This window comes from Pan troglodytes, chromosome 6 (assembly GCF_028858775.2).
Source record: "Pan troglodytes isolate AG18354 chromosome 6, NHGRI_mPanTro3-v2.0_pri, whole genome shotgun sequence".
NCBI lineage: Eukaryota > Metazoa > Chordata > Mammalia > Primates > Hominidae > Pan > Pan troglodytes.
The window spans coordinates 167,132,318-167,155,632 of NC_072404.2; the positions used below are offsets into that span (position 1 = coordinate 167,132,318).

Here is a 23,315-nt window from a genome sequence, read left to right on the forward strand (position 1 = left end):
CTAGGAGGAAGCCTAGAGCTTTCCCCCTTCCTCTTCTCTCTATCCTATAATAAGACAAAAAAAAAAAAAAAAAAAAAAAACCCAGTATCAAGATGTTTAGTATTAGGTGTTTTTCTCTAAGTAAGAGAGAGCAGTGTGTGCCCATGTAGTTGATCCCTTACCATTATTATTTCTTGCTGTTTGTCTCACCCTCGCAGTTCTGTGATAGTTGTCACTGGTGTATCTCCAGTGTAGCATGCATATTGCATTTCATTGTGTACTTTTTTATACATGTTGTTCTTATATCCCTGACTTCATTTGAAGGTTCTTTAGGGCAGGGATGACATTTTAATTTCTTTCATCTGCTGTAGATTAGTAAACATGTATATGTAGCTAGAATTCCTAGCTGACACTGTCTGCATGTTAAAATTGCTAATAACTTTTGGAGTTATAACTTTTGTCTATCTTGATGCTCCTGTGTTCTGAGGCTAGAACTTAGGAATTAAAAATGCATATATTTTTATGAGCCTTGGAATTCGTACCTCCGGAATAACCTTTCACATTTTGCCTGGAAGCACCTCCAGGCTTGGGAGGCGTCTCTGGGATTTCTTCCCACATTCTGAGCTGTGCCTTCTCTTACAGCTCTATCACCTCCAGACCAACAAATGCCTGGTGGCCCAGGGCCGCCCAAGTCAGAAGGGAGGTCTCGTGGTGCTTAAGGCCTGTGACTACAGTGACCCAAATCAGGTGAGTGACGCCTCGGGGCTCACAGCCAGTGTCCGCAAGGCGGCTTCCAGTGTAGGGAAGCTGCTGCCAGTCACTCCTGAGGACATCAGTGTCTACTATTCTGGCTTTTCTTAACCCACTTCTGTGTAGTGTTGCGTTATTGGAGCGCTGAGCTTATGGGGGTTATCTCTATCCTAGTGCTCAAGGGCATCGCCAGGGTCTGATTTTTCACTGAAAAAATGGCAGCCTCCAGCATAAATGGGTTAAAAGGAAGAGAGTGGCCTTAGATGACACCTCAGTCAGCTACTTTCGTCTCCTTTGTATGTTTTTCCTCCCTCTGCTCATTGTCATAGAGCATTTTAGTTGTTTACACCATTATTTGTACTTTCTAATATTATGCGGAATAAATTGTGACTTACGAGCCATAGGAATTTGTTAGAAACGGCCAAGGGAAGCACTACAGAATTTCAGTTCATTCCATTCACATAATTTCATTTCAGCTTATGTATGTCTCCTAAATAATATTAAAACGGGCCTAAAAATCAGCAAATAACTTCAGTTTAGAACGGTAATTTCAAACTCGTTTATGTCTGATAAAATAGCATAATGGAACAGCAGTCTAATCTCATAAATTGTAGTGTCTCATTTCTATTTTAGTGGTGGGTTGGTGTCACTCAGAAATGAAAAAAAAAAAAACAAAGCCACTTGGGCTTTTGGTAAATAATGTGTGCTGTGATGTGTGCTGTGAGATGTCATCCAGTGCTCCACCAGAAGAGGTCACACCCGCTGTCTCAGGTGATACATGTGTTGAAAATGTAGTTTAAAAGGGATTTCTGGGGCCCAGTGCAGAGGCTCATGCCTGTAATCCCAGCACTTTGGGAGGATGAGGTGGGCGGATCACAAGGTCAGGAGTTCAAGACCAGCCTGACCAACATGGTGAAACCCCATCTCTACTAAAAATACAAAAAAAATTAGCTGGGTGTGGTGGTGCGTGCCTGTAATCCCAGCTACTCAGGAGGCTGAGGCAGGGGAATTGGTTCAACCTGGGAGGCAGAGGTTGCAGTAAGCAAAGATTGTACCACTGCACTCCAGCCTGGTGACAGAGTGAGACTCTGTCTCAAAAGAAGGGATTTCTGTGCATCTTCTGGGTAGAAGAGGTGGCAGTGTTGTGGAAGTATTAAAATCGCGGTGACGCAGTTTCAGTGGCGTAGGTCACAGTGAGATGAGAGCTGAAATTTGTTCCAGAAAATATAAGTTGGGGTGATGGAGTGAGCCTATTCTAAGGCTAACTTAGTTATGCTTATTGCTTAGTTATGCTTATATGCATAGTTGTGCTAATTCTCTAGCCACTAGTCACATTTCAAGTGTACAGTAGCTGCATGTGGCCAGTAGCTCCCTTATTGGACACAGGCTATGAGACAATAGCAGTGTTGCAGAAAATTCTCTCACAGCTCCCTATGACTCTGATCGAGGGTCTTCACATTAGTGAACACTGCACACATCCATTTGGGTTCTGTGAGTTGAAGCAATGAGTAAATAGAACAGAAGAGAATAGATTCCTTTTGAGCATAGTGATGGCGCATGTTGGAGAGTGAGTTGTTCACTGCACTTGCCATGTCACCCAGTTGTCTTCCTGAAGATAATCTGTGATTCAGCCTGTGCACTTCCTGACTGCCCCACCGATGAGGAATCGACGAAAATGGCAGCCGTGTGCCCTTCTGTCTCCAGAGGGTCAGCCAGAGGCTGTCGGGCTCCTCTGTCACCTACACAGTCCAGGAATTAAGAGCGTTATGTAATTGTTAAACCCTAAAATTGGAAAAGAGTTAATTCAGTCAAATTCAATGAACAAAATTCAGCCACTGCTTAGGTTTCTTCCCAGAATAGCACCTCACTTTCTCCTGCCTTAGCTATCTGAAGTGGAATGAACCAAGTTGAAATCTGCTTCCCTGTAAGTCTAGCACATTGGTCTGTTTCTGCTTTGAGACCTTACAGAATCAATATGTGGAAGAATATGCAAAGTGTTGTTCAGTCTTAAAATTCGTTATCTAAATTTTATTTTATTTTTCTTCTCTAGATCTGGATCTATAATGAAGAGCATGAATTGGTTTTAAATAGTCTCCTTTGTCTAGATATGTCAGAGACTCGCTCATCAGACCCGCCACGGCTCATGAAATGCCACGGGTCAGGAGGATCCCAGCAGTGGACCTTTGGGGTGAGGAGTGCTCGGTGATGTTGGGAGAATGCGCAGAGGCCCACAAGGCTGAGTGAGGGGCTGTGGCAGATGAACTCATTTTCTACCTTGGGGGTGGTCTTAGTCTGCAGTACAGTGGTCCCCCCAGAAACCACAGGTAGTACAAACCCTGTATATACTGTATTTCTTTCTAGAGATACACCTGGGATAAATTTATCAATTAGGCACAGTAAGAGGTTCACAACAATAACTCAAATGAAACGGAACAGTTAGAACAGCATACTGTGGTTGCGCAGTGGCTCCCGCCTGTAATCCCAGCACTGAGAAGGCGGAGGTGGGCGGATCGCTGTAGCCCAACAGCCTGTTTGTTTTCTCTATAAAAACAAATCAAAAATATACTATAATACAAATTGTGATTGCAGTCAGAAAATATCTTATTGTACTGTGCTGCAGATAACAAACAGCAGAAAACTAACCTTTGGCTAAGAGGGGACCATTGTATCCCTTAATCTGAATTCTTAAGTGCTCCATCTCTCCTCTGGATTTCCATGTTTTGCCAGTAATTGGCAGTATTTTTTTCTTGCTACCTTTTTTTCAGAAAAACAATCGGCTATACCAGGTGTCAGTTGGACAGTGCCTGAGAGCAGTGGATCCCCTGGGTCAGAAGGGCTCTGTTGCCATGGCGATCTGCGATGGCTCCTCTTCACAGCAGTGGCATTTGGAAGGTTAAGGTGGATGCTGTGGCGGGAACGTTGCTTCATCAGGCGTTGCCTCCGGTGTGGAGTTTGGGGCTTTAGGAAAGCCTGGGTTGGGTGGAGCAGAGCCATCTTGGAGAGGATGACAGTTCCCTGTCCTCCCGGAGATGCCTGGGTGTGTTAGCAGAGGTGACACGTGTCTGACAGAGACGGGAACTCTGAGTGTCCACGGGTGAAGAAGTGAGTATGTTTCACCCGGACATTAAGGTGATTTTTGAGCTGCTGTTAAGGAATTTCTTGCTTATAGAGGCAAACCACAGTATCATTTTAACTCTAGAATTGGGCTAGAAGGATAAAACCCAGGAAAATGGATATTTCTATTCAGATTTATTTATGCCTCTTTTTAATCCCCTTTAATGATGCAGTGGTTTTTATCTGATCAGGAACTTGTCATGATTTCCTTTCTTAGACTTCATAGGAGATAGTGCTTTAAAAAAAAAAAAACTTCTATTATTTGTTTAGTATGTTGTAAGTAGCTCATTTTAAAAAACTGAATCTATATTATGTTTAACTTCAGAAGGCATCATTTATAAGACAGTATGGCAGTTAACTATTATAAAATTATTTTGATGCATTATGATACAATCTACATAATAAAGAATCCTTTTGATTATTTAGGATATTTTGTCTTGTATTGGGGCCTCTGGTCTGAGGTGTGTTGCATGCTCTTGGATTCTGCTCTTGGATTCAGGTGATAACGCAGTAGGCTCGGTAGAGTCCTCTGCCTCTCAAGACGCATCCCAGTTTCTTAGCTTGAGCTGTGTGACCTTAGATACTGGACATCAAAGTTGCCTGTGCAGCACCCAGGGAGAGCTGCTCAACCGGCAGTTGGATATAGAGGTCAGACTCTTGGAAGACGGAGCTCAATTAGAGAGAATACATTTGGGAATCACCTGCCTATACTAAAAATTCTGAAATATAAAGTGAAGTTTCCTCCCAAACCACATCTTAAGAGGAGAGATGGTCTCATATTGCAGGGGATGCACTCAGATATTTTATCTGAACCACAAAACAGTTTAAGTGCCACATCCTAAATATTTTATCTGTCATTTGACTTCAAAGGCCAGGATGGTACATATGGAAAACAAGAGCAGCAAGATGGTAGATTGAAATCCAACAGTGTCAATAATCACATTAAGTGTAATGAATGTAAATGCCACAGTTAAAAGGCAGATTAGATAAAAATGCAAGATCCAACTATATGCTGCCTGTAAGAAACTCACTTTATGAATACATCATTTAAAATAGAAGGATGGGAAGATATATGAAAGACATCTGAATAGATAGACAAAGTAGATTTCAGCATAGAGAATATTACTACAGATGATATAGAGGGTCATTTCATGAATAAAAGGTTCAACTTATGAAGAAGAAATAATCCCAAAGTTCTGTTAAAACTGCAAGAAGTACACCCATCCACAATTGTAGTAAGAGATTTCAACACACCTCTCAATAATTGATAGAACAAGTAGACAGAAAAACAACCATCTGGGCCTAATTGACACTACCCAGCAACACAATACTTGGAACATTTACCAAGATAGACCATATTCTGGGATATTGAGCAAGGTGTGATGATATATGTATAGAAATTCAAGTCATGCAAAGTAGAATAGAAATCAATAACAGACACTTGGAAAAATCTCCAAATATTATAAAAAACTAGCACACTTCCCAATACCTTATGGGTCAGAGAAAAAAATCAAAAGGCTATTTTGAACTAACCAAAAATAAATGAAAATACAACAGTGTGTGGCATGCAGCTAAAGCAGTACTTGGAGGTTTTATAGCATTAAGCACCTATATTAGAAAAGGATACAAGTCTCAATGACTTTAGCTTCCACCTTAACAGAAAAAGAGCAAGTTAGACAAAGAGGCAGAAATGAAATATTAAATACCAGAACAGAAATGAATGAAACAAAACAGAAAATAAAGCTAAAAGCTGATTTGAGAGATCAATAAAATTGATAAACCTCTAGCCAAAAAAAAAAACCACCCTGAAATTACCAACATCAGGAATGAGTTGCAAGCGCACTAGAGTCTACAGATACTAAAAAGCATGCTGAACAGCAGGAGCTCTGATTCACTGCTGGTGGGAGTGCAAAGTGGTACAGCCACTCTGGCAAGTTTCTTCCTAAACATACTCTTAACCTACGATCCAGCAGTTGTGCTCCTTGGTGTTTACCCAAAGGAGCTGAAAACCACACGAAGCCTGCACATGGATTTTACAGCAGCTTTATTCATGACTGTCGAAACCTGGAAGCAAGATATCCTTCAGTACGGGAATGTTTTATAGCAGCTTTACTCGTGATTGCTGAAACCTGGAAGCAAGCAAGATGTCCTTTAGTACAGGAATGTTTTATAGCAGCTTCACTCAGGACTGCTGAAACCCGGAAGCAAGATGTCCTTTAGTGCATGAACTATAGTACATTCAGACGATGGAACATTCAGTGCTGAGAAGAATTAAGCCATAAGCCTTGAAAAGTCATGGAGGGATGTTAAGAATATATTACTCAGTGAAAGAAGCCAATCTGAAAAAGCTACATATTGTACGATTCCAATTATATGGCATTCTGGAAAAGGCAAAGACAAAAAGATCACTGCTTGCTAGGGGTTATGGGAGAGTGTGATGGTTGATTTTATGTCAACTTGACTGAGCTAAAGAATGCCCAGGTAGCTGTAAGACATGATTTCTGCGAGTGTCTGTGAGGGTGGTTCCAGAAGAGATTAGTGTTTGAATCAGCAGACTCAGGAAAGAAGATCCTCTCTCACGAATGTGGGTGGGCACCACTCAATCCACTGGGAGCCCAAATAGAACAAAAAGGTGAAGGAAGGGTGACTTGCTGTCTCCTTGGAGCTAGATGTCAGCGTTCTGGCTCTCAGGCCTTTGGACTCAGACCAGGACCTGCATCATTGGCTCCCCTGGGCCTCAGGCCTTCAGCCTTGGGCTGGAACAACATCACTGCCTTTCCTGGGCTTCCAGCTTGCAGGCAGTAAATCTTAGAGCACCTCAGTCCCTCATAATCTCTTTCTGTATTTCTATACATCCTATTGGTTCTGTTTTTCTGGAGAACCCAGCTAACACAGGGAGGGAGGGATGAGCAGGTAGAGCACAGATGATTTTTATATCCTACATGAATATAGAAAAATTTCCTTACAAAAATCAGCAAATCAAATCCAGCAACATATAAAAAGGGTGATACATTATGAACAATTTGGTTTTTGCCCAGGAATGCAAAGATGGTTTAACATTAGAGATTTGATTACGATAATTTACAGTGTTTGTTAGTAATACAGGGGGAAAGGCATATGCAACCTTGCAGGAAAAAAATGTAGAAAAAAGATTGACAGAATTCAACACCCACTTATGATAAAAACTCAGCAAACTAGGAATGGAAAGAAAATTCCTCAACTTCATACAGTGCATCTATGGAGGTGCTATAGCTAGCCTCATACAGTGTGAAAGATGATAGGCAACAAGGCAAAGACACCTGTTCTCACCTCTCCTAGCCAGCGCAATACAGCAAGAAAAAGCCATGTACATTAGGAAGGAAGAAGTAAAAGTGTATTTATTTGCAGACTATGATCAAGTAATGCAGAAAATCATAGGACGTCTTCAAAACTACTATTTATCAGGACCACAAAAAAATCAATATAAAAATGAATTCTTCATATTGGCAACAAACAGCTCAAAACTGAAGTTCATGGTATTGTGACTGCAGTTTACAATAGCATCCAAAATATAAGAATTTAGGGTACATATGACAAAATATGTGTAAGAGTTGTATGATGAAAAGTAGAAAACATTGCTGAGAAAAATTAAGATTAAATAGAGAATTATACTACATTCCTGATTGGAAGGCTCAGTGTTAATAAGATGTTAATTCTCCACAATTTGATCTATGGATTTAATGCTACTTTTAATCAAAATCCCAGTACGCTTTTTGTGGAAACTGATAATTTAATTTTAAAATTGATATGGAAATGCATAGGACTAAGAGTGGCCAAAATAATTTGAAAGAAATAAAGTTGGAGGATTTACACTAATTCAAGACTTACTATGCTGTGGACTTACGGATAATGAATTGATTGGTGGAAGAGAAATAGACCCACACATATATGGCCAATTGATTTGCAGCAAAGGAGCCAATACAATGCAGTGGGGAGGGGAAAATTATTATAACACATGGTGCTGCAAGAATCTGATATCCCTGTGGACAGAAATTACCTGTGACACCCCTGCCCCCACCTTATACCACAAATAAACATTAAGATCTAAACATAAAAACTAAAATTATAAAGCTTTTAGAAGAAAATGTAGGAGAATATCTTCATGACTTTAGGGTAGGCAAAGATTCCCTAAGCACTCATTAAAGAGCCAGCTATTGGCCAGGCCTGATGGCTCATGCCTGCAATCCCAGCACTTTGGGAGGCCAAGGCAGGAGGATTGCTTGAAGCCAGAAGTTTCCAGACCAGCCTGGTCAACATAGTGAGAACCCGTCTCTACTTGAAAAAGATAAAGGCCAGGCACAGGTGGCTCATGCCTGTAATCCCAACACTTTGGGAGGCCAATGTGGGAGGATTGCTTGAGCTCAGGAGTTAGAGACCAGCCTGGGCAACATAGTGAGATCCTGTCTTTAATAAAACTTTTTTTTTTAAAAGAACTAGCCATAAAATATTAACAAATTGAACTTCAGAATTAAACTTCTGCTTATCAAGACACCATTGAGAAAATGAAAAAAGCCACAACTGTATTCAAGGGTTTGTGTTTAAAATTCAATACTAAAAAGACAACCCAATTTTCAAAATGGACAAAATATTTGGATATGTCACCAAAGTATAAATAGCTCAGTATATGAAAAGGTGTTCAGTATCATGGTCATCAAAGAAATGCAAATTAAAACGACATTCAGATGCCACTTTACATCCATTAAAATGGCTGAAATAAAACAGACCCACATGGGGGCTTCTCAGGAAATTCCAGGAAAGGTTGCAACACAGCTTTCAGATTTTGCCTAGTCAACATCCACATAAAATTAAAGCAACTAGAGAGGCAAACCCAAAACCCATGGACGGTATTTTCAAAGTAGGTAGGTGGCAAGGTAGCTGCAAATTCTCTAAAGCAGGTAGGAGGAGCTGGATGCCTGAGACCTGTGTGGCAGAAAGCCAGGCAAGCTCCAGGCAGACGGTGTGTTGAGGAGCGGAGGACATGGAAAGGCAATGGTGGCCGCAGGAAACCGGGGAATCAGAGCAGCAAACCCTGCGGGGGCGTCTGCCTCTCCAGCACTAGGCAGCGGCAGGGGTCCCTGGGGGAGGGAGGGCTTAGGGGATGAAGACTTCTTCTAGTTCCTTTGAACTGATGAAACTGCCAGGGAGTGGAATCAAAATTGAGCAAGACAGGGCTAATAGAGAAACAGTAGTAAGTGAATAAGAATAAAGAAAAAGGACACAGCTTGGAGAAGTAGAGGGAAGTGAAGCCAGGCATTGGCAGAAGGAGTGACCATAGCTTTAGCAGTGCAGGAAAACAGAAGAGGGAGCTCTGCGAGGCTGGGAAAGCCGTCTGGGCCACGCTCCCCCCCGTGTGGGAAAGCCGTCTGGGCCACGCTCCCCCCCGTGTGGGAAAGCCGTCTGGGCCACGCTCCCCCCCGTGTGGGAAAGCCGTCTGGGCCACGCTCCCCCGTGTGGGAAAGCCGTCTGGGCCACGCTCCCCCGTGTGGGAAAGCCGTCTGGACCAGGCTCCCCAGCGTGGGAAAGCCATCTGGGCCACGCTCCTCCATGTTCAGAAACTCAGTTCCCACCAGATGAGCAACAGAAAACGATCAAGGCCAAGTCCCATACAAAGTATAAGAAGAAAAAGAGAGCTAAATGGCATTTGTATAATGAAAGCACTCCAGAAGGAGATGCTCACAGAACCGACCCAAACTGTAACATACTGATTCAAAAATGAGCTTAAGGTATGAGGAGAGTGACATGAGAGGACCAAATACAGCAAATCTGAAAACTCAGAATGTGGTGGCAGAACTCAAGAAGTGTGAGAAATTAAGAATGGATAAGGAGGAACACAGGGGCAAAGACATAATAAGGCCTTTAAAAAAGTAGAATTTGACAAGAAGGAAACATTTTAAACAAAAAACACAAGTTCTGCTTCTGGCCAAGAAGGAGTAACAGGATCTGGGCTTGTCCTCCTGGAGTAAAAAACTAGAGACTAGAAAGAAAAACATGCAGAAACTCTTCAGCCAGTGGCTCCCAGGGAGTGGCGGGACAGTAATGCCCCAGAAACGGTGAGCCCAAGACTCTCCCCACCTAGGACAGTTTTCTGACTTTGGCACAGGGAGGGGAACTTAAAAAGAGGCCCATCATCCTGCAGGTCGAGATGGACGCCAGAGTCCAGGGAGGCTAAGGTGGCTGGAATTCGCATCGGAGGAAGGAGCTAAACAGAGAGACGGGCCAGAACCTGCCCAGGGGCGCCTGGAGTCTGGCCGTGTTGCAGTCGGCCCGTGGAAACTTACTCCTGAGGCTGGGAGGCTCTAAACTGAACAGCTCCCAAAGATCAGGTGGGGCTGGAAATCATTGAAGCTGCCACCAGCCAAGTAACAGGCCCCACTGAGTATTCGGGGCGCCCAGGGTATTCCCCGAAGGGCCATGCCTTAGGAGTGGGGCTGGACTCGGCCAAGGGTAAAGACGCTGTCAGACTCGTCGGAAAAGTGCTTCAAGAACAAGCTTCAAAAGGTGGAAACCAGCCGGGAGCGGTGGCTCACGCCTGGATTCCCAGCACTTTGGGAGGCCGAGGCAGGCAGATCGCCTCGAGAGCAGCCTGGCCAACATGGGGGAAACCTGTCTCTACTAAAAATAAAAAAAACTTAGCCGGGCGTGGTAGCACACGCCTGTGATCCCAGCTCCTCGGGAGGCTGAGGCGGGAGAATCGCTTGAACCCAGGAGGAGGAGCTTGCAGTGAGCCGAGATCGCGCCACTGCACTCCAGCCTGGGCGACAGAGCGAGACTCCGTCTAAAAAATATATATAACCGTCACCGAGAGAAAAAGGTGATTTAAACAGGCTTAGAGAGTTCGATCGGGAGCGGGGAGCGGATCCCGGAGAGCCCTGGGCAGCCCCACCGCCGCCGTGGCCTAGTTGCCATCACACCCCGGGAGGAGCCCAGGCACCGTCACCCCCGCCGTTTGGGGAACAAATGGTTCAGGGTAAGGAACAGATACGGTTTCATCAACAGGAATGTCACCAAGGAAGATGTTTGTTCATCAGACTGCCGTGAAGGAGAACCCCGGGGAGGACCCTGGCGGCGGAGGAGCTGGGGAGGCCGCGGAGTCTGATGTTGAAGGAGAAAAGGGTGAGGCGGCAGCAAATGTTCCAGGGCCTGGTGGGGCCCAGGTCAAGGCAGTAAACCTGCGGCCACTGTAACCACTGCAGACGCGGGACCTCCCCGCAATCACCAGCAGAATCACCAGAATCCTCAGTGGGGAACAGAAGGAGGGATGAGACAGCGCTGCCGCAGGCCAGGCCCCACCACGCAGGCCCCACCGCAGAGTCCCACTTTCCTCCATGGAGGCTGCAGTTCTCCAGCCTCCGGGGCGGCCGGGAGCAGCGATGCAGGGGCGACAGCGCAGGGAGCGGGGAGACCAGCGAGGCAGCGAGTGAACCGGGGACGCAGACCGCGATTCCGCAGGACCCACCTCACCCAAGACGGCCTGGAGAGGACAGCGAGGAAGAGGATAAAGACAATCCAGGAGATGAGACCCAAGGTCACCAGCCACCTCAGCACCGGGGCCGCCGCAACTTCAATTACCGACGCGGTCGCACAGAAAACCCTCAACCACAAGACGGCAAAGACACAGAAGCAGCTGATCCACCAGCTGAGAATTCCTGCTCCCGGCTGAGCAGGGTGGGGCTGAGCAAATGCGGCTGCCACCTCTACCATCACCCCCTTTAGTCATCAAACAAGAACTAGGAAATTCCAGCGATAAGAAATGAACGAAAATTGGAGCTGAAGACCCTAAGTGCTTGCTTTTTGTCCATTGACCAGATAACTAGAACTAGCTGCATTATCTGTGGGGCATGGGGTTTCTGGTTATTTTTACCTAAAGACGTCTCTTGTTGGTAATAACAAAGTGTTTTTTTAAAAAGCCTGGTTTTTCTCAATACGCCTTTAAAGGTTTTAAAATTATTTCATATCTGCTCAAGTTGAGATTTTTAAGAACTTCATTTTTAATTTGTCATAGAAGTTTACAACTTGATTTTTTCAAAAAAGTAACAAACTGCAAGCACCTGTTAATAAAAGTCTTAAATAAAAACGAACAGGCCTAGCAATGAAAGGATGGAATCAGCACACGCCGGTGTTGAAAACGGCTTTGACACATATGCGCAATGTGCTAAAAAAAAAAAAAAAAAAACAATTATAGGAAAACTTGAAGATAATGAGGATTGAAACTGTCAAATCAGAACTGGTCAAGGTCACAAAAAATAAGGCAAATGTGAGAAACTACCAGATTACTAGTGTCCCAGAAGAGGCTAAGAGGACGTGAGGACCAAGCACCACGTGGTGCCTGAGCCGCGGCCTGGAACAGAAAAAGGACATCATTGGAAAACCCGGTAAAACCTAAGTAGCCTGCAGGTTAGTTAACAGCAACGGACCAATGTTCATTCCTTAGTTTTGACAAATGCGCCACAGTTAACATCAGGCAAACGGGATGAGGAGTGTATGGGAACTCTCTGTATGATTTCTGCCACTTTCCTAAAAGTAATCCCAAAGTGCTCCCAAATACTATATCATTAATATGAATATAAAGTAATTCACTTTAGAGATCTGAAAATGTTCTCCATAAAATTGACAAGAAAAAATTGTAAACTCCCTAAACATCTTTCAGTTTCCTTTTTGTCCTCCTTCCCCATTTTTTCTTTATAAATATGGATGTTTTAATCAAATAACATTATTTTTTACATAGTATATTAACTAACTTACGCTATCAAGAGTATGTGTTTCCAAAACTCCTTCCTTCCTGTCTGAGTGGGGGTCCGCAGGGAAATGGGAAGGCGCGCATCTCTGGCATCTTGAAGAGCTGCGAGGGAAGGGACGATGGCGGTGTTAGCAGCCTCAGGGGCACGGCCACCTCTGAGCCCGAAGGGTGAGAAGCAGCGTCCGGAGCCCTAGGCCTAGACACCGGCAGCCGCTCCACCACCAGACAGCAGGAGCAGAAACACCCAGGTCCCTTGTCCTGCCTCCCGGCCTCCCCCCACAGCTCCCACTGGCTGAAATGAAGCAAGAGCCAGGAGACCAGAAGGGTCAGCCCTCTGGACCCAGCAGAGCAGGGGAGATTGCGGGGAGGGAGGTGACCACCTGGCACTCTGCATTCTGCCCGTCCTCCCTCCCTTTTGTGCTGGAGAAATAGTTGCAAGCTAAAGTTCCCACCTTCAGGTGAAAGGAAAGCTTAGAAATGAAAGTGAGAAATGCTCTGATAGACTCACGTAGCAAGAAAACACAGAACGGGGCTGCGCACTCCCACGGCGGGCAGGAGGGCGGGAGAACTTCCTGGAGCAGGCCAGGCGGCCTTGGGATGGACGAGGTCCCGGCGGAACGCACAGCAGTTAGGAAGCATCGAGGCAGGCGCATGCATTTCAAGGTCCGGGAATAGCAGGTCGTTCCGTTCTGAAAGCGAAGCGTCTTCCTGGCTGGGGCTGCTGGGATGAAGCCCTGAGCCGGGCAGGCTGCAGAGCGTGAGGATGGCGCGGGGCTCTGGTGTGGGCGCCTGGGAGCGGGTAGCTGCCATTCCGAGTGAGGAGATATTGGTGGAATGGTTCTGGGGAAGAGAAGAAGGGTGAAGTCTCTGCAGTGGAGCTTCTGCAGGCCGAGTGGGCAGGCTGCAGGGTCGTGCCAGGGGTCTAGAGCTCAGAAGGGAGGCGTCTGGAACGCTGTTCCCACCATGTTGGGTTACGTTGTAGGTTTGGACGAAGTCAGCGTGGCGAGAGCAGAGGATGAGAAGAGTTGAGAAAAGCGTGGGGGTGGTAGAATTTAAAAGGTACACACAAAGTTGAGGCTGTGGAGTTGGCAGCAGTGGGAATAGCAGGGCTGGAGGGAGGGAGGGGTGGTGGGAGGAGGAGGGGTCACCTATGAGTGGGGCCTCCGCTGAGAAGTCATGCACCTCGTGTGCTCTGCCCGCATCGACTTGTTCTTCAGGAAGCAAAGTTTCGTAAGGTTGCCATCAAGGAAGAAGGAATACTTTTAACATTTCTGTGGTTAGGATAAAAACTAGGTTAAAAGAATTTCTGGGACCCAGGAGTAGTGTCTTCAAAAACGAGAACCCTTGCAGGAACAGAGCATCAGAAACTGCACAGGGAGCCGCAAGCAGGCCTGCTCGAGGCAACGAGGGCGCTGGCCCCGGGACGGATGCTGGAGCATCCTCAGGACAAAGTGGATGGAGAGTCTGTAGTACCAGCTGGGACATGTCACAGGCAAAACCCTGGCACCAGAGACAGGGTCCCAGTGAGATCTCGGCCCCTGAAGGGCACGATGGACCCACCACGGGGTCTGAGGACACAGGAGCAAGCAGGGCCGGGATGCAAGATTCCCAGAGACCTGGAGTAAGGCTGTGGCTGACGGGGGATGAGCAGACAGCTGACCCTCCCAGCAAGTAGAACATGGCTTCCATTTTAGAAGGTCCTGAACGCTTGAAGGAGCCTCCAGGAACTACACATAAAGCTGTGCTGTCAACAGAAAACGAGACTTCAGAGTGGCGCTGGGCACTGAGCTGGAGCACGGAGCACATTGTGCAAACGGGCACCGTCGGTCTACTCACCTCCCCACGAGAAGAACCTTGCTTTGCTGATATTTACCCAATTTCTTTAGATATTTGGGAAAAGATTCTTCAACTCTGCCAGAAGGTGATGGGAGCGGGAGTCCTCCCAGGCATAGCTGGAAACCTGATGGAAGTGCTGAGGCCGCCTTATCTAGGAACACATTTAAGTCTAGTAAGCACAGTTAAAAACATCATGATTCTGCCTCTTGGAACCTTAAGTCTCTCTCCTTACATGGTCGTAACTGAAATATTTAAATTTTTAATGTTTTAAATGTAGCACTTCTCATTTCAAAGCTTCTGCCAGTGTATGTGACAACGGGCCCCAGGGAACAGGCCGCCGGGGGCTTTACTGCATTGCTGTGAAGCTGAGGGAGTGCTGGTGACTCTGCTGTTGAGACTGTCCTTTCCTATTACAATAGGACAGGATGGCCCTAGGCTCAGGGCCAAAAGATAAAGTCAGACTCTGTGCCTTTTTTCTTTCCATGGTGTTCACAGCAAACAACCCATTCTTTGGAATTTGTCTACATTGTTCCTGGGCATTTGAAGTGGGACAGTTGTAGTGTTTGTGTCCGAGCCTAATAAAAAACGCACTAGTATCATAGAAGCCATGAATTACTGCATAGCTATGGTTTCCTGGAAGAGTTGGCTTCCGTTATTATTCTTTTAATTGAGACAAGAACTTACTCTGTCACCCAGGTTGGAGTGCAGTGGTACAATCTCAGCTCCTTGCAGCCTTGACTTCCCAGGCTCAAGTGATCCTCCTGCCTCAGCCTCCCAAGTAGCTGGGACTACAGGTGCGCACAACCTCACCTGGCTAATGTTTTGATTTTTTGTAGAGATGGGTCTTACTATGTTGCCTAGGCTGGTCTTGAACTCCTGTTCAAGTGAGGCTCCCGCCTTGGCCTCCCGAAGGCTGTTTTTCAGATTACTATTAAATACATACCTTAATGATGAAAAAAGAATGGGGTAGAGACCTTAGAGGGAAAAGATTAAAGCAGCAATGTGGGAAGAAAGCCAGGAAAGGGTTCTGCTCCACAAGCAGGGGCTGGAGAGAATTTCAGAGACAGCGGCTGCCACCGCCACCAGGGACAGGAAACCCTAATGGCCAGATGATCATCTACTGCATCGGACACCACATCAGACTAAGTGTGTTTGTTTCTGTTTGGTGACTAGGACAGAGGGCAGTGCGGCCTCCATGTGACATGGGGCCAGAGAAGGAGGATAGGAGAAGCTGAGGAGAGACTTGAGACAAGGCGGTTTTGAAATGGGAAATGTTTGAGCCATCTACATGCAAAACACCTCAGCTGCTGCCAGCTCCCTCCGTGTCACGACCATCCGCCTAGCCCAGGGCACCCCTTGCTCCTCCTGGGACTCGTACGGAGCCCACTCAGCCTCAGCGTACACACGCTGGTGCCCACAGGCGGGCCGCCTCTTCTGGGCAGCGTGTCACCTCTGTGCACAGTGGGAACTCAGCACCGTCCGGCAGCAGCTTCCTGCTGACCCACGCGAGCTAAACCTGCGCCACTCACCCTTGCTTTTCTCTCATCTCACCTCCTGCCACTCTGTCCCAGCCACACCTGCCTTTCAGTTACTGGCAGCATCAGCCTCTTTCAGATCTCAAGGCTCCTGTACGAGTTGTCTCCTCTGCCAGGCAAGCCTCTGCCACGCTCCCAGCTCCTCTTCATCCTTCAGGTCTTGCTTAAATGCTGCCTCCTTAGAATGCCCCCACGGGACTCCCAGCCCACCCCCCATCTAAAAAAGTCACCTGTTTTTGTCCGTGCCCCTCACTAGAAGGCAAGCTCCATGGGGGACTAGGAATGCTGGCTATTTTAGTGTTAGCGAAGTCCCAGTTAAAAATCTGTCCTAGAAACTAAAGGGGATTCTGAGCAGTTTTTTTCTTAACCCCTTTATATTTAATACGTTAAATAATTCAATAAGATAGAAAGAAAGTCTACCACATAGAATAAAGTCTGAAAAGCTGCCTCAAAAAAAAAAAAAAAAAAAAAACAGCAACATAACCAAGACTAAATTTACCAATTAAACAAAAACAGGCTTTGGACAAGGCACCAACGATATTCTAAATTTGGTAAACACCCTAAAAAGATACAGAAGTTCCCTTCTTTATTCAGTCGAAGGGAAGGAAAAAGTATCATAATTAGAATGAATTATGAATTTACATCTAAACTTATTTGAAAATCTAAGAAAACCAAGTTGATCGCATCAACACTCTAATTGTGAAAGATCTTCAGACAATCCTCAATTTAAGAGCTCAAATTTGAATATGAGGAGTTAACAGAGAAGCTCTAGGCAGCTCTTATAGATGTAAAATATTTTATTTGTAAATGGTGATCTTCTAAATCTGTGTCCACAAATTCCAAAACCCATAACACTCTGTATACTTCAAAAAATTCAATTTTTGCCAACATTAGATACTATTATACAGAACAGAAAACAACAAAAACCCGGTAGGACAAATACTGGTAGGATGTCAGGATATTGTACAAGAGAAGAAAAATATTCAGGAAACAAATTTCATACAGCTATTTATCAAGAGAAAAATATATACAATTGATTTATTCTGTAAGATAAAAATACATCATGCCATATACAAGTTCAGAACTGCATCACTGAATATACCAACAGTTTACAGTCCACTTGAATTGTGCACACAAAACTTCATTTTATACTTAGCCTGTGAAGTGTCAGTACCAGAATTTTAAGTACAAAATAAAAAGCTAACCTGGTTCAAAATGCTGATTAAGTTTCTACAAGCAAACACAAAACAGTGTTTTTTTTATTAAAGAAATGTAAACAAACAGTTCATACAAACACATTTTAAAATTACATCTTCGAAAAACCCTATTGCCAGAGTCCTGCAGCTGTAAGCATAATCACATCTCCTTTTTTTTTTTTTTTTAACTTTTTCAAATTTTTGTGTTAAATGGAAGGCTAAAGGGTTAGATTTAAGTTTCTGCTACATGATCCTATTACGTTTACATGATTCTCTGTGGCTGAAACAAAGTTCTAATCAAAACTACTTTTGCTGAAGAAAAAATTCAGCCTCCATTTGGGTGTATTTTTAAGCAGTTATTCACAGTTATCACAAATTGTAAGCACAAAAAAACCTGACTGAAGAAGTAGGGATGCAACAATATAATATGAAAAAATTAGTTTAAATTACCAAAACAGCTATAAAAGTTGTAGTCGTAGCATACGCCCCGCTCTGTCAGAAGTAAGGTGTATAAAACCATTGAGTACTAATAGACTGCAGTTTCCAAAAAACCCCCAACACTCTAGGTTGAAATTTTGGTTATTACATAATTATAATGGCATATTTTATAACACAAAATTATATTGTAACATCCCTATGAACATTTTATAAGCCCCCGAGCTGCTGCAGAGCCTGGTAGCATTTGGTCAATAACTATTTTTATACTGTATTTTTTCTCAAAATATTTACATATCTGTACAAAGTAACAGGGTTTGTTAGTTCTGCAGGTAACAGCAGCAGCTTGGCTTTCTTCTAACTTTATTTAAAAATAGCTTCATTCACTTATTCAATAATAAATACAAAAGTTTCTCTTATTTTACAGAAATCAAAAACTACAATAAACTGACTCATGGAATCAAGTATTTAAATGTATTTAGTGCAAGTTATTATCCCTTAGCTCTATCCCTAAGGAAGTCATTTCAGTACATTCCTTGTTCAGTGGTGTCTACTTTATTTAAAAACATTTTGAAGTTAGAGGGCCTGCCCCTTTTTAATAAGGCCGTGGCCAGCACTCTCTGTCCCCTTCGCTGGTGATTTCAGTCTTACATTCATAGGAAGGCCCCTGCCCGGGGCAGGGCAGCCATCGGCTCTTTGCCCCAGTAAAAGTTTCTCCTTAGTGAGACTAGAAAACCAAAACAATGAAACCCACCCACAAGGGAAAAACAAAACAAAAAACAAAAAACAAACAAAAAAAGAAAGAAAAGGAAAAGAAAAAAAACCAAAAGTGCTGGACCATTCTGTGATTCCGTTTAACCTCGGCCACTTCAGGAACGCTGCTTCTGTCAGCTTCCTCCTGGCGCTGCTTTAACCTAAAGGACTGAGGAAATCAGAACTCCCAGAAGCTTTTTCAAAAAGTCATAAAACAGAAAACAAACATCTCTTTCTGTCTGCAAAATTCCAATGGTGTGTTGAATCGCCTCTTCCTAGGGACAAGCCGCCCGCTGAGCTAGCAAGGAATGCATTTCAGTTCATCCACTTCCGGCAGTTCACAGCTCCACAGTGACAGGGAATCTTGTGCTGGTCATCTTCAAAGTCAAACTTATAGTCATAGCAGAGCTGCCCACGGCAAAGACACAGGGTAAGAAAGGACAGCAAGGAAGGCAATAGCGTTTCTGCCTCCATCTCCCTTGCATTTTAAAACCAGCAAACGAAACAGACGTAAATTAAGGAAGACCTGATTTATTGAGGTTCCATGGGACCCTGGGGGAACCCTGAAAAGAGGCACTGTGCTTGCACAGAGGAAATGAGGGAGGCAGTATTTTTAAACAGCCAGATCTGAGAACGGGGAGCCTGACCGGAGAAAGCTGCATTTCTGTGACTTCTCATAATGCTGTCCCGCAAGTGGATGGAGGGACTGGAAGGGCAACTGCTTTCCTAGCCCTCTCCCTAAAACCCTCCCTAAAAGCCTTTCACCTCCCCTGATTTACTGAATGGGGCATGCAGTTCTGGGTGAGATGAACTGCCAGCTAACACTGTTTTCTCTCTTTCATTTTTCCTCACTCAAGACTGAAAGGATGTCTTTCTATTTAGAGGTCACCAAATTAACATCTCAGACCAATCAAGGTAGGTGGGAGTCTGCGTGAGTCCCATGGTACAAGCCTCACTGCGTGGCCCCTGCAACCCCCACCACCCCAGAGAGAGCCGATGCTGCAAAATGAAGGGGAGGCCCAGGAATTTCTAGGTCTCTTCTGAGTGAAATGATTCTAGATGCTAGCTGGAAAGACCTTCTACACAGAAAGGAAGGAAACCAGTGTTTATTGAGCAGCTGTTCTTGGCAATGATTCCACTGCTTTCTTTCAGGTATCTGCTGAGTCCTTACAAGAGCCTGGTAAGGAAGTCATTTTCTCTATCTTGCAGAAGATAAACTAGGGGCTCATATTAAACTATTTACTCAAGAATACTCAAGTAGGAAGGAGGCAGGTGGCCCTGGGCTGAGTCTCTTCTGACCACCATGGTAGCCATTGGTTACTGGCACCGTGCCAGGGCTCCCACACACTGTCTTATTTACACGTTACTTTGAGATGTATAACGGGCCTTGGGTCTAGTCGGATCCTTATTCTTGACTAAGAAAGGAGATTCCACAAAGACCCAAAATACAGATAGAATCCCACGAATCCCATGGCTATGTTCACGAAGGGAGAGGAGCACCAACAAAGTCAAGTCACTCAGGTGCCTCACTCCCCAAATGCGGGACGTTTCCTACAGAAACCAAGCCTGCTGCTCAGTGACAGCTTTCCAGGCAATGCCAATTCCAGAACCAAGGTACCTGAATCACAGTGGGAAAGACCAAGGTGGGAAGCAAATGCAGCAATTAAGGCCAAAAATAATCCCAACGGGTGAGACGCCGGACCAGAGTCACCTCTGAGAGCACGGAGACAAATAGCAAGCTTGGCGCTCGGCATTTTGAAGACAACAACCCACACCTGAACTGCTGAAGAATGTGGCGATGTGGGCACTTGGTTAAGCACGCACTGATCGCCAGCGTGAGCACACAATCCTCAGCAGCACGGCGGCCCAGATTTGCCGCCCACAGCCCAACAGTGCCATCCCAGGAGCCACGGCCCCTTGGAGAAGGACAGGGATGCTCTTCAGAGGGGACACTGCCAAACTGGGTCCAGGTTAAGGGGATAAAGAAGGATCCTATGGCACATAGAAATGATACCACCTGGGTGCCATGGGGACGCTGAACCCGTGGCACAGAAGGGAAGGGAGAGGTGACAGCAAATGCTCACAGAGCTGCCATGTGGAGGAAGGTGAACTGGAGTGCCTGAAGGGTGAGATACTGCAGGGTGGGAACATCTGGCCTATTATGGACAGAGTTTTTATCACAACAAAGAATCGGGAAACAAGTGAGTAAGTGACCTGTGTGAGGAGGGAACTATTTGCCCAGGATCTGAACAACATGGCAGATGCAATCTCTCACACTCTTACCTCTTCTCCTTTCTGGATTCTCCGATTGGAGCTGATGATAATTTTGTGTCCTCTCTCAAAAGTCACCACTTCAGCCACACAATTAGGTGCACACGAATGGTTGATATACCTGCAAGCCACCATGTCAGAAAACTGTATTGTGAAACAACTAGAAGCAGCTTTAAAAACTTCCCATTTATTGATAAAGCAGTTTTTGCTAATTAAATTTCTATTTGCCCATTGTTAGAAGCACAAATATAACATTTAAATAAAAATTCTCAACTCATTTGCTCTGAATGTTTAGTCACCGCCAGGCTGCCGTGAGAGCCTTTCCCTTGGCTTCAGTGTTCTCGCCACCAGCACTGGCCCCACGAGCAAAAGCACTCCCCGTCAGGTTCCTCGCTGTCTCACCTTGCAGGCCCTCCTGTGAGTGTCGCGTCAATCACGTGGTCGTTATCCATGCGGAACATGTACACACCACGGTTCTGAGGGAAAAGTCAGTCAGTAAGTCATCAATGTTGACCTGAAACTCCCCTGTGTTCCTATCCACACCAGGAGGACTCAGTCGAAACTGAACGGAACGGCAGCCTGATCATCCTTACTGTGGATATTCTATTAGGCACAGATGACATTTACATGGCACGAATGGAAAGCATGGAATCAGTAGGTTGTGTGTGAAGCCAGGCTCATTAATTTACAGTTGTCTATCAAAGTAAACTGTAACACCAATTGAAAGAGATAAAACTGATAAAAATACACTAATATACAGATATGGCTTTTGTTTAAAGCTGAATGCAGCATGACAGATTTCATTCTGCCTTCCAGGGTGTCTGGCTGGCACGGAGAAAGGGAGAGGATGATGGTGCTGTGTATACAATCGTGGGGACCCGACACCTACCTGAGACTCATAAAGCTTCTCTTTCCTGTTTGCTACTTCGTTTCGAATGATAGTCCCGATGTACTCGATGACCATGGTGTGCTTCTCAATGTCTCTAGCAGCATACAGGCCCAGCCCCTAAACAAAAGTGTGTACATGCTTCCAATTTATGTGACAACAAGTCTTCTTTCTGTTTTTCATACAAAGGTTTCACCCTTGGGTCTTATTAGAAGCCATACTTAAGTTTCACTTGACCTCAAATCATTTTTGAATATGCTATTTTCTGAAATTTAAAAAATTGGACGTTTTTACTACTTAAAACTATGCCATCACTAGCTTATTCCTACGTCTTTTTTAGCACTAAATTCTTAGGGTCTATGTATAAAGTAGTACTGTGGCTTGGCTGTCTTATGTATTAGGCTATCTACCCTTCCAGATGAGATAGCTGAGTTCCCAACTAAATAAGCTTATTGACTTGTGGTGTTTATTTTACCCCAATACTATTTCAAAAAAGACATAATAAATTCAATAACATAGAAATCAGGCTAACTATAACCAATCACTGATACTGTAAACAGGGTTCAGACTTGGCTCAGAGTTTCCCAGCAGCCAGGGCAAAGAGCAGACACAGGAAACGTCACTCTGCTGTAAATATCAGGAATGCTGGAAACAAATGAAGCTCTTGGGGAAGGTAAATTTTTCACTAATACAAAATTCTGAGGCCGGGAAAGAAGTTTGAACGGGCTGAAATGGAAGCAGCTCTCACTGCACAGCTTGTACTCCCGTGCTGGTGGCCTGCCAGGTGCACTATTCAGGTTGGTAGCACAACTTGTAGAGAAACATACTAACAAAATATGGGTCTTTGCCATAAATAGTTGTATTTTCTTGTCCCAATTTTGGGTTTTTGCACTTAATTCTGACTAGAAGGCAACTGAATGCAAAAGTACTAGACTAGATGCAACTGAATCAGAAGTACTAGACTAGAATGCAATTCTAGAATTGAACTGAATTCTAGAATGCAGAAATCAACTGCATTCTAGTCGGAATTACTAGGAGGACCACGTGCTGCCCCAGCTGCGTCCTCATGAAGCACATCCGGGAGCACATGGTGGGAAGGGCCATGTGAGAGACTTTAGTATGTGAACTGATTTATCCTCTGAACAAGCATCTTTGATTATCTGTTCTACTCCAGATACAACTCACAAGTGAATGAACCAGAACACACAAAAAGTATGTATGGAGATCAATATAGTGTGGTTTAAGAATAAACAAGATCAGTGGAAATGAAGAGATTCCAAATGGGCCAGGCGTGGTGGCTCATGCCTATAATCCCACCACTTTGGGAAGCCAACGCAGGCAGATCCCTTGAGGTCAGGAGTTCAAGACCAGCCTGGCCAACATGGTGAAACCCCGTCTCTACTAAAAATACAAAAACTAGCTGGGCGTGGTGGCGTGTGCCTGTAATCCCAGCTACTAGGGAGGCTGAGCCAAGAGAATTGCTTGAGCCCCAGAGGCAGAGGTTGCAGTGAGCTGAGATCATGCCACTGCACTCCAGCCTGGGCAACAGAGCGAGACTCCGGAGGCTGAGGCATGAGAATCGCTTTAATCTGGGAGCCAAGATGGCACCACTGCACTCCAGTCTGGGTGACAGAGTGAGACTCCATCTCAGAAAAGAGAAATAGATCCCTGCATGTATGAAAATCTAACGTACAGTAGTAACTGGTATTAAAATTCAGTTTATAGTCAAGATTTCGTGGGGTTAGAAGAAAAAGGCCAGGTGTGGTGGCTCACACCTGTAATAC

The 23,315-nt window shown here is 44.9% G+C and overlaps 2 protein-coding genes across 46 annotated transcripts in view; one reads left to right on the forward strand and one right to left on the reverse strand.

The window, feature by feature from the left end:
* GALNT11 (polypeptide N-acetylgalactosaminyltransferase 11) overlaps positions 1-4,268 on the forward strand; it is a 97,451-nt gene extending 93,183 nt beyond the window's left edge. For all 5 annotated transcript variants that reach the window (XM_016945872.4, XM_016945875.4, XM_016945873.4 and 2 more), the window contains 3 exons: positions 622-726; positions 2,780-2,917; positions 3,495-4,268. In XM_016945872.4, the coding sequence (XP_016801361.1) occupies positions 622-726; positions 2,780-2,917; positions 3,495-3,626 (375 nt within the window). In that variant the 3' untranslated portion in view covers positions 3,627-4,268. The remainder of the gene's footprint in view (positions 1-621; positions 727-2,779; positions 2,918-3,494) is intronic.
* Positions 4,269-16,769: 12,501 nt separating this feature from the next.
* The window catches only part of KMT2C (lysine methyltransferase 2C), a 304,403-nt gene continuing 297,857 nt past the window's right edge, over positions 16,770-23,315 (reverse strand). For 37 of the 41 annotated variants that reach the window (XR_010158721.1, XM_063815061.1, XM_063815072.1 and 34 more), the window contains 4 exons: positions 21,535-21,651; positions 21,048-21,121; positions 20,658-20,766; positions 16,770-18,782 (listed from right to left, as the gene is read on the reverse strand). Coding sequence is in view for 38 of the 41 variants with exons in the window: in XM_063815061.1 (XP_063671131.1) it covers positions 18,690-18,782; positions 20,658-20,766; positions 21,048-21,121; positions 21,535-21,651 (393 nt within the window). In the remaining 3 variants the exon portion in view is untranslated. Of the gene's footprint in view, positions 18,783-20,657; positions 20,767-21,047; positions 21,122-21,534; positions 21,797-23,315 lie in introns of those variants that run through there. The other 4 variants (XR_010158720.1, XR_010158719.1, XM_024358126.3 and 1 more) reach the window with 3 other exon arrangements.